Genomic DNA, 13,267 nt, shown 5'->3' with positions numbered 1-13,267 from the left:
GGGCTGTGTGGGCTCACTTGGCAACTTTTGGATCTCAGCTGCTTGGGACAGGTTGGAAGGAAGGAGACTCTAGCCTGGGTTTTGCACAAGGTGAAACAGCTGACACGGGAAGGATAACATCGGAAGGCTGGCAGGGGGGTTACACAGCGTGGGCCCCAAGACTGTCTGCGATGTATTGTTCCCTGGCCCATTCCTCCTGTGTGTGATGCTTCCATGCAGCGCTGTTGTCTTTTCTGTCCCCTCTCATCTCTGCCTCCCTTCCCTTCGTCCACACCACAGGCCTCGATGACTTTCACCTGTCCATCCACAGCGACATGGCCACCATTGTCAAAGCCATGGCCTCACCAGAGTCAGGCCTGGAGGTGCGTGACCGCATGTGGCTGAAGATCACCATCCCCAATGCCTTCATTGGTAAGAGACCGTGCTGCCTGCAGCAGTGGCAGGGAGTGGGGAATGGGCGGCCTGTTTTCCAAGCAGATGCCCACGGGAGCATCTCTGTCATTGTAAACTGTTGACCAGGCCGGAGTCGCAAATTGAACCTTTGGCTGTGCAGTCCCTTGTCACCTTTTGGCCCACTTTGTCTTGGCTCCAGTGCACCCCACTGCCTCAAGGGCTGCTCTCTTCCTCTGTGTTGCTGTATTTAACTCTGGTGTTTGGTGGCAGGTTCAGATGTTGTGGATTGGCTCTATCACCATGTGGAGGGCTTTACAGACCGTCGTGAGTCCCGCAAATATGCCAGCAATCTGCTGAAGGCTGGCTACATCCGACACACCGTGAACAAGATCACCTTCTCGGAGCAATGTTATTACATCTTCGGGGACCTCTGTGGAAGTATGGCACTTGGCGTGGGTGGGAGGGAGAGAATGGAGGTGGGGTTGAGGTCCTGCAGAGCCTTGCTAACACTGTGGGGACACATCTACTGCCACTGCCATCAGGCTGGGCTTCTTGTTCTAAAGACCCTGTTAGAGAGTGAGGAAGAATATCCCAGCTCCCTTGTCGTGCTGCTGGGGTGGTGAAGTTGGAAGATGACGTTGTTGCCTACTATGTGATCTTTTCTCTTGGGCAGCCATAGCAGAGTCTTAGTCTTCACTGACTTTGTGTCCAGGCTTTGAACTTCAAAAGCTGGCAAAGGAGTGGTGGTCAGACAACTGGATTCTGCTCAGATAAGAGGGATGGGGGAAGTAATTGGTAGGGTGGACTTAACTCTGATGTGGTCCTTTCCCACCAAGCTGGTCACTGTATTAGAGTGGTAGCTCTGACTTGCACAGCCTGGCTATTATCCATCCAGGAAGCACAAATGGCTGCATTGACTATCAGGGGGAGTGCCAACTTCTTGCATCTCCTTGTGTACCCCATCCTTGTCCATCAGCAAGCGTGGACGGGGAGCTGCTTCATCACACGTGGTTGTCTTTCTGCTTGGATTAACTCCTCTTCTCTGCTTTCTTGCAGACATGGCTAATCTGTCTCTCCACGATCACGATGGTTCCAGCGGCGCCTCCGATCAGGACACTTTGGCTCCACTCCCCCACCCAGGAGCTGCACCCTGGCCTATGGCTTTCCCGTATCAGTATCCACCGCCTCATCCATACAACCCCCACCCCGGCTTCCCTGACCCGGGCTACAGCTACGGAGGGGGCAGTGCAGGCAGCCAGCACAGCGAAGGTGAGTGAAAAGGACTAAAATACGCCTGCAGGTGGGTAGATGCCCTGTTCAGCACAGGGAAGCAGCAGGAAAAGGCTGTGTGGGAAACCAGAGCAAAAGCCATCTCGGAAGGGTTGTGGGACTGTTGAAAGGAGACTGAGAGCACGGGCTGTGCTGGCAGGTGGCTGTGCTGCAGCGTGCTGTAGTCCCCTCGTGGCTAGAGGAGCATCCTTTCTTCCTGGCTTGTCTGAGCTGTCACCTAACCCTGCCTTGTGTGCTTCGCAGGGAGCCGGAGCAGCGGTTCCAATCGCAGCGGCAGCGAGAGGAGGAAGGAGAGAGAGAAGACCGGGGAGTCCAAGTCAGGCGGCAGCGGGAGTGAGTCGGACCACACCACGAGGAGCAGCATGCGGCGCGAGCGCGCGGCCAGCGAGCGCTCGGTGCCGGCCAGCCAGCACAGCCAGCGCAGCCAGCACTCCCTGGCTCACAGCATCCGCAGCCACCACAGCCAGCAGTCGTATGGGCCGCCCGGCCTCCCCCCTCTCTTCAGCCCCCCCATGTTGCTGATGCCTCCACCGCCTTCAGCCATGGGCCCCCCTGGGGCGCCGCCGGGCCGTGACCTGGCCTCTGTGCCCCCCGAACTGACGGCCAGTAGACAGTCCTTCCGAATGGCCATGGGCAACCCCAGTGAGTTCTTTGTGGATGTAATGTGAAGCGCCCGTCCCCTGTCTGTCTGCCGCCCCTTCCTTTCCCCCCTCCATCCCTGTCGTTTGTCTCCTAGGACCAGGCCTGGCTTCACCCCTTGTTTTTTGGGTTTTGTTTTTTTGTTTTGTTTTTTTTTTGGTCTTGATAATGAAAAGAAAAAAAAAAAGGGAAAAAAAATAATAAATGGAACTAAACCTTGATTCTAATCCCTCCTCGAGCGGGGTGGACGGGCCTGGCAGACCTGCTGGGTGCTGCCAGCCCATCCCGCCACCAGACTTGTGTATTGCCGATGGTAATTCCCTCCTGCCGTCCTCTCTAACCCCATTAATCCGCATCCGTCCCAGCGCCCTGTGCTGCTTGCCCGTGTGTTGCTGCTGCTCGGTCCTTCCACCCTAAACATCTCTTCTTTCTTTTCACCCTTTTGTGTTTCTTCTATCAAGCAGCAAAGAATTACGGGGTGTTTGACTTTCTCTGAGCCTGCCGCCCGTAGGGGGGAGAGCTGGAGCGTGGCGTGGCCCGACAGGAGGACACGGAGCTCCAAGGGCGCTGGGCACACATGGCGCTGAAGATGGCTTCTTTCCTCCCCCTTGCGGAAGACTCCCTGCCCTTCCCGCAGCCCCGAGAGGGGAGCAGGGACCAGCCTTATATATGCGTTTTAAATCCCATTGTAGTTGCCTTTTGGCTAATGCATGAATGTTCCAGGGCTTCAGTGCCTCCGGGGAGTGGAGAGATGCTGCCACTTCCCTCTTGCCTCCCATCTCTTGCCCACACATTGGGCCAGGTGCAAGCCTGGCACTGCCCCATGGCAGAACCCTCCTTCCCCTTGCCTGGGCCGCCAGTCCCGGGGCTGGGGCTGTCCCTCTGTGTTCAGCCTGGAGCGGCGGAGGGTGCCTGCACAGTCTTGTGCTACTCGGGGCCCTGCCCTGGGGTACTCGGGGGGGATTTAAGGGCAGAGTTCCGCTCCCTCTGTCCTGCTCTTTGCCCTTCTGCTTGCGACACTTTGCCCTTCTGCTGCCCATCCCGTTTGTAGGGGCTGTCCCGTTCCTGGGGCTGGGTGGCAGCTGTGGCCTTCTCCCTTGTGTGGCTGCTCAGCAATGTGACGTCTTCAAGGGCCTGGATGGCATTAGAGGGACACAAATGGTTCACTTGCGCTCTTTGGGGAAAGGTCCTATGAGGGGCCCGAGTCTGCCTCCCCCTCTGCCCAGCGCCAAGCGTGGCCGGCCGGGCTGCTGGGAGGGATGAGGCGCTGGGACGGAGCTGGGACAGTCCTGCTCCCTCTGGGCTGGGAACGGTGTCAGCAGGAGCTCCCCAGGGAGGGTGGCTTCAGCCTGGACTGCGGCCTCTGGGCTGGGAGCCTGCAGAGGTGTCAGGACAGTTGAGTCCATTTGCTCTGGCGCTCCCGGCCCTTTTTCCTTTCTTGTCTGGGTACTTGGGGACATGCCTCGGGCTGGGGGCAGCCCCTTCCCCGTACCCGGGGCCAAGCACGGTACAGTACAGACACGCTCGACCCTCGGTGCTGGGTCGCCGTGGCTTTCTCTGCAAGCGTCGCCACCTTTCGTCTGTTGTGTTTGCAGTTTTTATACGCTGGAGATTAAATGCGTTTTGCCTCTCGGGGGTCTGCGTTGCCCCTGCAGCCCCTCTGCCATGGGTTCATCTCCCCATGACTCCCTGATGCCTCTCCTCCCCCTGCCCGCGCTCTGCCAGCCTCCCGGCCCCTGTCTCGGCTGCTGCCTGTCCCCATTCTCCCCCCTGCCCCGCGATGGCACCCAGCCGCCTCCCCAGCCACCGCTCATGCCCTTGCCCTACCCTGCCCGCTGGGTTTTATAAAAACAAAACCAATCTCCTTGTTTTTATTTATAAACATAGTTTTATTGGACTCCTGCCTTGTGTTGGGTTTTTTTTTATGTATTTATTTTTTTCGGCCTCCTTTTCTGCCCTCCTGCCCTTCGCTCTGCAGCGCGACCCCCGCCGGCGGAGGGTCCCCTGTGCCCCTTTTCCGCCCGCCCCTTCCCGGGCTGCTGGGGGCTGCTGCGGCGCCACCCGGCGCCGTCCCCGGCTTCCCGCTGCCGCCGCCCCGCTGCGGGGCCTGCCTTCGGTGCTCCCCGTGTCCGGCGGGCGCCGGGGGGATGGGAGAAGCGGGGACAGGCCTGACAGGGGCGCTGGGCGCAGCCTCCCGGGCGCAGGCGAGCCGCGGGGGCCGGTGCGCGGGGCCTGCGGTGCTGGGCCCGTAGGAGACAGCGGCCCGCGGTGGCGTCGGGCCTCCGCGCGGGGAAGAGCCGCCTCCCCGCCCGGAGCACGCCTGTGCCCCACGGGCGGCCCCCGCGGAGGCGGGGGAGCCCCAGGCCCGGAGCAGCCGCTCGCCCCCCGCGTGGGCCCGGCTGTGCTCCCTCGCCCGCCCCGGACTACAGCTCCCAGCGCGCACCGCGCCGAGGGACTACAGCTCCCGGCAGCCCCCGCGCGCGGCCCGCCCGCCCGGCGCCGCCGCGGACGCCCCGCCCCGCCCCCGCGGTGGCGCATGCGCTGCGGAGGCTCTGCAGTGATAGGGGGGGGCGCGGAGGGACGGGGGGGGGGGGGGGTGGCGGCCGCCATCTTGGGCGCTGGGCAGTGAGCGGCGGCGGCGGGCGGCGGCAGGTGAGGTGCCCAGGGCCGTCCCCCCGCTCTGCGGCGGGGCGTGCGGCCTGCTTCCCTTCTCCGGGCGGCCTCCTACGACGGGGCGCGCTCCGCGGCCGCGCCCGGGCGCTGGCCGGGCTGCGGCGGGTGGCGTCTCCCTTGGCGCTGGCGGGGGTCCGCGGGCCTACCCCGCGGGGCGCGGCCCTGACAGGCTTCGGGGGGCCCTGCCGCAGGGCGAGGTCTGCCGCCGGCCGTCCTTGAGGAGGGGTGCGGGTGCCCCCCGCAGCCGCGACGGGGGGAAGGGGCGCTCCCCCGGGTGGGCTTTTCCTCAGCCCCCGGCGCGGGGGGCGCCGGGCGACCCCAGCCCCGCCGGGGCTGGCCCATCCGCTCGCACGTTGCTTGGGGTTGACGGAGCTTATGAATTGTTTCTGTTAATTAGCTCTCTGTCTGGAATAGCGGGGGTGGCAGCCCTGCGGTGCTGCACCGGGCGAGGGTGGGGACGGTGAGGCTCTGTGTGGCACAGGGCGCCCGGGGAGGGCCTGCCCCGATGTGCTGGGTCAGCCCGGGCAAAGGTCCCGCAGTCAGATCGGGCAGGAACTTCCCCTAAGATGATCCTCCTGCGCTAGTGATAGAGACGTGAATTAGCTCGGTCACGGCTTGTACCCTCCGGCTTCCTCCCTGGAAAACCTGCTGAGGCAGAACGTAGTCCTGCTGATGCTGAACCGTGCGTGTTCTGAGGCTTAAAACGGGCTCTTATCCAACGGCTCTTCTAGATGCATTTCCACTTCCATTCTTCCCTGGGCTGGGTTCTTGGATTCAGTAAAGCTGCAGGAAATGCAGCCTTTGCTTATCGTCCAGTGCAGTTGACTGCTCTCCCCACTAGGAAGTTACTTGCTTTTGATCTAGTCTTCTCCCCATAAGCTGTGTGATTCTATGGTCTGTTTTCTGCTTGCTTTAGTATGACAAAGCTGCTACCAAGTTTTAGCCTCAGGCTGCCAAAATCCAAGCCTGGAACTTTCCCAGGTAGGTGAGTCTGGGTGGCCTCTGTGGCTCGGAAGCCTAGGTATTGCAGGTTTCTGACTGCATGTGGGCTCATGTGTCTTCTTGGGCAACATTTGTTTGAATGCTATCAGAGCTGTAACTACTGTTTTTTCCTGTAGTAAAAGCTGTACTTGTCCCTGCGAGTTTTGCTTGGAGGGACAGTCTCTAATCTGAAGAGATGCCGCCAAGCTGCCTACTTCCATATTTTCCCTGTCAGAAGGGAGGCATCACTTCTCTTCTGTAGGAAGTGCCATGTTACTGACATCTAGTGACAGAGATACCTGGCGTGCTTTGGGCTGCAAACTGGCCACGATTTCTTTCAGGGACAGCATTTGAGAGATCCTTGAAGGGTATGGATGCTGCTCTCTCCAGAGAGAGCACAGTTCTGGCCTTTAAAAAGTTGAGTCTTGAGGCTGTGAAGGGTTACATCTTGAGTTCTTTTCAGCACAGATGACTGGAAATGCACTCTGGTTTGTTAGTATCTCATTTTTTTGATGGAACAGGAACAATCACTAAACAAAATGGGCTTTGTAAAGAAACTTCCTGTGATCCTAGTTGCACTTTTCTTGTCTCATCCATACATCAAGAAATGGTAAAGCCAAGACTGTCTTGCAGCACATCTTGCTTTGTTTTTCTAAGCTTATGCTACTAAAGACCATTAGAGTATTTAAAGGCTGCTCTTAGGATTAACTAGAGGATGGACAGAAGTACAGCCTGGGGTGCCAAAATATAATTGGTCTGTATGGCAGAGTCAGCTTTTCTCCTTTAGTGAATGACCTACAGAGTCAAAAGTTACTAGCAAGCCGTATATTATTTTGATCCCAGCGGGAAGTTGGCAGCTCAGCTAAAAGCTTGCAGGCTGAGGCACAGAATGTGAAGTGCAGTTATCTGCTTATGGTAGTAGTAGAGAGAGAAGTACTGGCAAGTCAGGGCACCTAGACCATTACTGGTCCGCAGAATATAAGCGGTTACTCAAAATCCAGTCCCCCTCACTAACCTCTTCTGTTAGAAGATGAACAGAATGCACGTCACTGTTCAGGTTGCTAGCTCAAGAGTGAAAAACAAGTAGAAGTTGTTGCAGACTGCATTTAAAACTGCCTTGGAAGAACTGGTAGAAATGGAAGAAGGCATTGGGGCCGTTCAGATAAGGTTGGACGCAAAATAAGGTGGAGAGGTGTGTTAAACGCTGTTCCTGTGATGTTTTACCAGAGTAAGGGAGCTTCTCGTGTTTTCTTGTGTCAGTTTTTCTCTCTCGCTACCCTTCAGACTCGCTGTGTGCAGTGTGGCACGCAGAAGTAGACTGTAGGAGGACAGCCTGGTAAGAGCTGGACGTGCTCCTCTTCCTGCCCACTGGTTATGGGGATTTATGGGATTGGGTTTAAAATAGGAACGGTTTCTCTGAAACTGATGGGTTTATCTCAGTAGCTCTTTAGCTCACAGTATGCCTCTTAATTAAATTATGCAGCCTGTCTTCCCCAGGATGAAGCGATTGGAGCTACTCTTGTTTAAAACCAGGCGCAGCCCATGGCCTTCTGGAAAGTGGCTAATGCAGCCCTCTAAGCAAAGCTTAGATGCTCGGATTAGCTGATGGGGTGATGACATTGGTGTAAGCCTTAAGCCTTTTGGTTTGATAATGGCTAGCACTAGCCTGAAAGGACTGGTTTTCTGAATAACTCCACTTTGCCAGAGCAGCCTGACTAATCCCCCTCCTGCTTCAACTCTTGTCACTTGTCCAAGATCATACTGATTTCTGGAATGCAGAAATCGTTACAGTTGGTGATTTACCCTCAGCCCGCTGGGTGAGAGCTGCGATACCTCTCCTGTTTTCTTCCTGGATGAGAACTCTAGCAGCTAATGTACCTTGAACTGCTTAGTTAGATAAGCTCATTAATGCACAGAAGTCTTACTTACTGTTAAGTCAGAACCCAAACTTTCTTTTAATAGACTACTAAATGGGTTGGTTGCTTTACACCAGCTTATGAACTGACTTGTGATTGCTGTTTCCTAGATGTGCTGTGTAGATTAGAGAAATAAGCATTCCTGTTTTCACTCAAACTAAGTGATGTCTGTGCTGTGGGAAACTTATGTCCCCTTAATGGGAGTGACAAAGCCCAGAGCAGCCGGGTCTTGGGCTCACTACTGATTGTCTTGTGTTTATTCGTACCTTGGTGGCACAGGAAACTCGATGAAGCAAACAGCTTGTCTGACAGTGGGCAAAGTGGCTTTGCAGGTGAGCAGGGGTCTCCTCAGCTCTGCTGATCAAGCCTCAGTGGCTTGCTCTGCCGGCGGCTGAGTTTAAGGTAACTGGTAGACCATGTTGCGTGCTTGTTTTCACCACCTGTAGTGCCAGACTCTTTTCTGGAGAGGTATCTCTGCAGTCAGAATAGCAGCCACACAGCTGGCGCAGTAAAATACAGCTGATCCCAAAGGTGTGTTCCGAAGTGAATGGACAAATGCACTCGGCGCTATCAGGAGGTGGCCAGTGCTCGCCGGGTGCTGAGGCTGTTGGTGCTTGGGTGGTAATGTGAAACTGGTGTTATGCTGTTAGGGACAGTGTAGGAGCTCCTGTGCCTGCTGTCAGGCTGCTCTCAAGCATTCATTCCTGAGCTGCAGTGTTACCACTGCGCCTCTGAAGAGAGAACGCCGAGGGCTTGCTGAGCAGGTCTGCTGTGATAATGGCCGGGCCTAACTCGAGAGCTCAGCGGCTTCTGCACTGAACTTAAGTGGTGCATTTTCTTCTTTCCTGAGGCACAAATACCAATATACACTCAAGTTTATGGTGGTTCCTGTACTGTTAGGCTGTAGGGACACTGCTAATGACACGCTTCCCCTGACAATGCTGTATCTCTTGCCTGGATGTCAGGCTGTAGTTACTGCAGCCACGTTGCCTCCTACCACTGCAGGAAACTAACAATTTTTCCTAAGCAATGAATTTGAGCAGATCAGCTTCTCTTTCTTAAATGGTTTTTTTTTTTTCATTTGTGCAAATACAGTTGCAAAAGGCAGGCAACTGTGTTCCAAAGTTTGTGGTGTAGGTTGAAGCTACTGCTGTTCCTGCTGGTGCAGGGAAGGATTAATGGTCTGTGTAGCGTCACCTGAAAGGCTTCAGGTTATGGGACAAATGTATTGGAAAAAGTCAGTTGTTTAAATGTCTGTATATCTGGGATTTAGGCTAGAATTCAGCTTTGTCTTTCGTACCGCGATGAACAGATGACTGTGGTACTGCAGTGGTGTGTCGTTACTGGTGTGATGCTGTGGCTTCTCAAGCAGAGAGACCACGGGAGGCTGATGCACTGGACAAAGACTGGAGAATCGGTGCTGTTTGCTGTGGTGTTTCTGTAAGAGCTGATGCAGGTACAAACCAGCCACTGCAGAGAGAACAAACTATACTTGTTAATCCATTCCTACCTCGGCCTTGTTGAGCGCCCTGCTCCACGTTGTTCACTTTTCTAGGTCGTGCTAGGTCAGAATCCATGAGGAGGCAATGGAAATAGAAGGCTGGGCTCTTGCATGCTGCAGGAGGGAGCTGCTGAATCTTCACTTGATAAATGCAGGTTTAACGCATCATCTCGCTAGGTAGCTCCTAGTTCATCCCAGAACGTGACACTGCTGACGGCCCAGCGACAGGATCCTGCTGCCTGAGCCCGTGCTCCTGGCTGCACCCATGCACTCAAGTGCGTGGCACAATGTGGGTCTGAAAGGGCAGAGTCTGATGGCTTTTGGAGAACCACCTGTCTTTAGGTCAGAGCTAATAGATAGAACATTTTCCATCTATGGTAGAATCAGTGGACAAAAGCAGGTTTTGAGATTCTGTGTTTTATTCCATCCTTATCTTTCTCTGGACCCTTGGTTATGGTGTGCAGCTAACCTGCTGCAGACTGGCTTCTGCGGCTTCGTCTACAGTGTTGTGATGACTTGAGAGAGGGATGCTCCCTAATGCCCGTTCCCTGCGCAGCGACGTGATTTGAGAGGAGTGTGCGTGATTCTTTTAAGAGGGCACACATTCCCACGTCAGTCATCGCAGGCACAGCTAATCTTGCTGCTTTTCAGTTATGTAACTGCTGAAATGCATTCAAATCCGCATTTCGGTTTTAAACACGTTTCTTTTTTTGTAGCTGGCTGTCTTAATGTTGTAACTTTGCCAGAGTTGCTATAAAGGTGTATCTTAATGCTCTCATTTTCACTTGAGTGAATTGGCGTTTTGGAAAGGCATTTCCATGTCGCCTTAACTCCTGTTGGGTTTATAAGTGTGTATAAATAATGTGGTCTGCCTATGATGGTCCTCATGATCCTTTTCCTTTCTATTTATGGGTTGAAATAGAAGTATATGGGAATGCAAGTACTTGGCAGCAGGGTAGGACGTGTACTAGCCTTAGGTATTTGTGGGAGCAGCATTCAGATGTTGGGTCTCACTCCCACCCCGGTAGCTAGCTGCTTGAAGAACGCAAAGTGTATCAGGAGAGGTCTGTTGTTCCTAAATTAAGGTGATTAGTCACCAGCTGGTGTGAATTACACATATATGTGGATCTTCGCTTTACCTTAACTAGAATAAATTCATCCATACTATAACTAGAAAACTGGGCTGTAGCTCGCAGCGTGGAGCGGGTCGCCATATGTTCAAGCTAGTGAAACAGAAGGAGCAGAGCTGCAAAGTTCTGAAAATGCAGTTGATGGACCATTAACTCACAGGCTTCAGCTAGAGTCAGCTTGGGTTTCCAGAGGCACTTAGTGATAAACAGTTGAAGAAGTGATGGGCTTTGCTCTTAAACTGTGTCTTGCAAAGAGCTATTAGCCTGAGAAAGCTCAAAAACAGTGTAGGGCAAGTTCCCTAGAAAAGGCTGAGTGTGGAGAGGAGCAGAATGAGTCATTGAAAGCTGATTGAGCAATGCTGGGACGCTTTCTGAGTCATGTCGCTTATACACAGTGAGCAGATGAACCCATCTCCTGTGGAGGATTTCTTGTTATGGGGCCTTCTGATTCCAGCAGCCGTGAGTCACTGAATGTCAGTCTGAAATTAATTAGAGACCCGTTCTCCGCAGTTCTTAACCGTTGCAAGCACTAGGATCTTTCATTTTCAAAGCTGATCTGAAAACTATTCATTATTTAAAAACGTATGGAAGATCATCCAGAGTCTGAACTGTACTACTAAAAGCCTCAGTCTAGTTGCAGTGTAACCTTGAAATAATTGAAACAAGTATCTGTGAAACTTGTACCAAAACACAAATGAGGATCAAAACAAAGCAGGCTTATTTTCACAGCAGCCGCTTCAAGGAGAGCCATTGTCATCTTAAAGAGCCATTCTTCTTGCTGAGCTTTAAGCAACTTTCTTTTGCATGCTGCCCTTTGTATGGCTTTCCTCTCATCTGTTCATATCTCTCTGGGCTAGTCATTCTACCTCTTGAGTTTCCAGCTGTGTGGACATGCTCCCATTAGCTGGTGGAAGTAATTCTGTATAGGGAAGGAGTGTGGTCACGCTGATCTTGTTTCTAGGAGGGATGTAGTGCAGGGCTTGAGCAGAAGACCGGAATGTTGTGTTCCCTGAGCTTCTACCGTGGGCAGACCTGGTGAAGGCTGAGTGAGAAGGACACTGCACCAAACCCAACTTGCTGTGAGCTGTGTTGATGCCGTTCTGCTACCAGTGCTTCTGGTGCTTGGAATTCTTCAAGATGCTGGGCTGCAGAAGTCAAGCAGAGCAAGGGAGATCTGCTTATAATTGTGTTAAATACGTGCGCGCTCAAGACCTCTTTGGTTCCTGGGGGCATTAGATGGGAGCGCAGCAAGAGGCTTATATTGCGTGTGCCACTCAGCTACTCCAGAGACCTGACAGATAGCTGGTTCCGTTGGGTTGGTCATCTAAAACTGTTTCCTCTATTTGCTGTCCTCAGCCCATGTGACTTTGCTCGGTACCTGCAAACACACTACCAGTTATCTGACACAAATAGTCAGGTAAATTGCACTTAAGTGGGACTTCAGGTTTAATCCGTAGAGCTGGAGAATTGAGGGGTTTTCAGGCCTGAGGAGACTCATAACTGTCATGGAGGCAAGCTGCCGCTGCACATGAAATGACGCTAGTGGTATCTCCCTGGTATGTTTATGCTGGTAGGCTGCCATTGTAAAACAAACTGGCAGAATGGTCCTGATTTTGTAGCTAAGTCTGTAGTAAGTGAACCTGCTGCCTCAAGTGCTAACCAGGGGTTCGCGCAGCACAGAGCCAGCCGCTCTCTGACTTTGAGCAAGCTGTTCAATATGGAGGTGCGTTACCACTGTAGCGTGGCTAGTATGCATCAGCTGGTTGGTGGCTGATCTTCCTGCACGCTCCTGTCTCGTAGCAAATGAGAATTTGCAATAAGAGCAGCCCTGGTCGGTAGTCATGGCGGGGCGTGTGTGTGTAGATATGAGGGTATTCAGAGTAGTAAGGGCAAAGTAGGTCAGAAATGGCATAGAGGTGCAGTGGTGGGACTATAAAATGTCACACTAAATTCAAGGTACATAAATGCACAGTGGTGCATATAGCAGGTAGGTGGATTAGGGAGCGAAGGCAATTCTAGCTTCACCTGTGAATGTCATTCATCACCTTGAAGACTGAATTCAGTGTGATCTTGGAGTTATGATAAACGATGAAATCGTTAGCTTCTTGCTCAGTGGTGGTTTAAAAATGTAAGTTAAGTATGGAGATCCACTAGGAAAAGATCAAAGCAGGGTATGTATGATTGTCATATTGTCTATATCATGGTTTGCTTACATCTTGAATAATGTGCAGTTTTGCACTCGCTTCCAGCAAGAAAACGTTTAGAGGAAGGCTCTGAGAAAGACTGAAGCATAAAGCAGTTTCCTTGTGAAGAGCAACCGAGTAAGGTGGGCACGTCTCATTGTGGGAAAGGGGCAGTGGAGATCTGCAAAATCCTGTGTGGCCTGGAGATAGAGTACGGGGGCGAGTTCTTAATTGTTTCTTCCTGCACTTGAACTGGAGGCCATTAAACAAAGCTGAGGGAAAGAAAAAGCAGGCTTAAAACAAAAGGGAGGGTGTTTTGTACAGTGGTTGTAAAACTGTAGACTTTTTTTTTTTTGCTGTGGGATCTTGCTGATGCAGATGTTTGCGAGGAAACTGGACAAATACTTTAAAGAGATTTATTGAGACTTCTGAGGTAAATGAGACATTGCAAGAGGATCTCCTGGGGAGTGTTGTCTTGACCTGTCCTTACTGTTGTCTGACTGTCCCTTCGTCGCTGACGTCAGAGCCAAGACCCTGAGCTAACGGATCTGCAGTATGACC

General features: G+C 53.1%; 2 protein-coding genes across 15 annotated transcripts in view; both read left to right on the top strand.

The window, feature by feature from the left end:
* DVL3 (dishevelled segment polarity protein 3) overlaps positions 1 to 4,219 on the top strand; it is a 35,315-nt gene extending 31,096 nt beyond the window's left edge. For 9 of the 14 annotated variants that reach the window (XM_063338297.1, XM_063338292.1, XM_063338299.1 and 6 more), the window contains 5 exons: positions 280 to 411; positions 664 to 831; positions 1,450 to 1,662; positions 1,927 to 2,325; positions 2,784 to 4,219. In XM_063338297.1, the coding sequence (XP_063194367.1) occupies positions 280 to 411; positions 664 to 831; positions 1,450 to 1,662; positions 1,927 to 2,325; positions 2,784 to 2,818 (947 nt within the window). In that variant the 3' untranslated portion in view covers positions 2,819 to 4,219. The other 5 variants (XM_063338300.1, XM_063338295.1, XM_063338291.1 and 2 more) reach the window with 2 other exon arrangements.
* Positions 4,220 to 4,846: 627 nt separating this feature from the next.
* Positions 4,847 to 13,267, top strand: part of AP2M1 (adaptor related protein complex 2 subunit mu 1) — a 29,060-nt gene continuing 20,639 nt past the window's right edge. The window contains exon 1 of the mRNA XM_063337849.1: positions 4,847 to 4,974. The gene's annotated coding sequence lies outside the window, so the exon portion shown is untranslated. The remainder of the gene's footprint in view (positions 4,975 to 13,267) is intronic.

Source organism: Chroicocephalus ridibundus, chromosome 6 (assembly GCF_963924245.1).
Source record: "Chroicocephalus ridibundus chromosome 6, bChrRid1.1, whole genome shotgun sequence".
In the NCBI taxonomy this organism is placed as follows: domain Eukaryota; kingdom Metazoa; phylum Chordata; class Aves; order Charadriiformes; family Laridae; genus Chroicocephalus; species Chroicocephalus ridibundus.
This window is presented reverse-complemented; position numbering and strand designations above follow the sequence as displayed.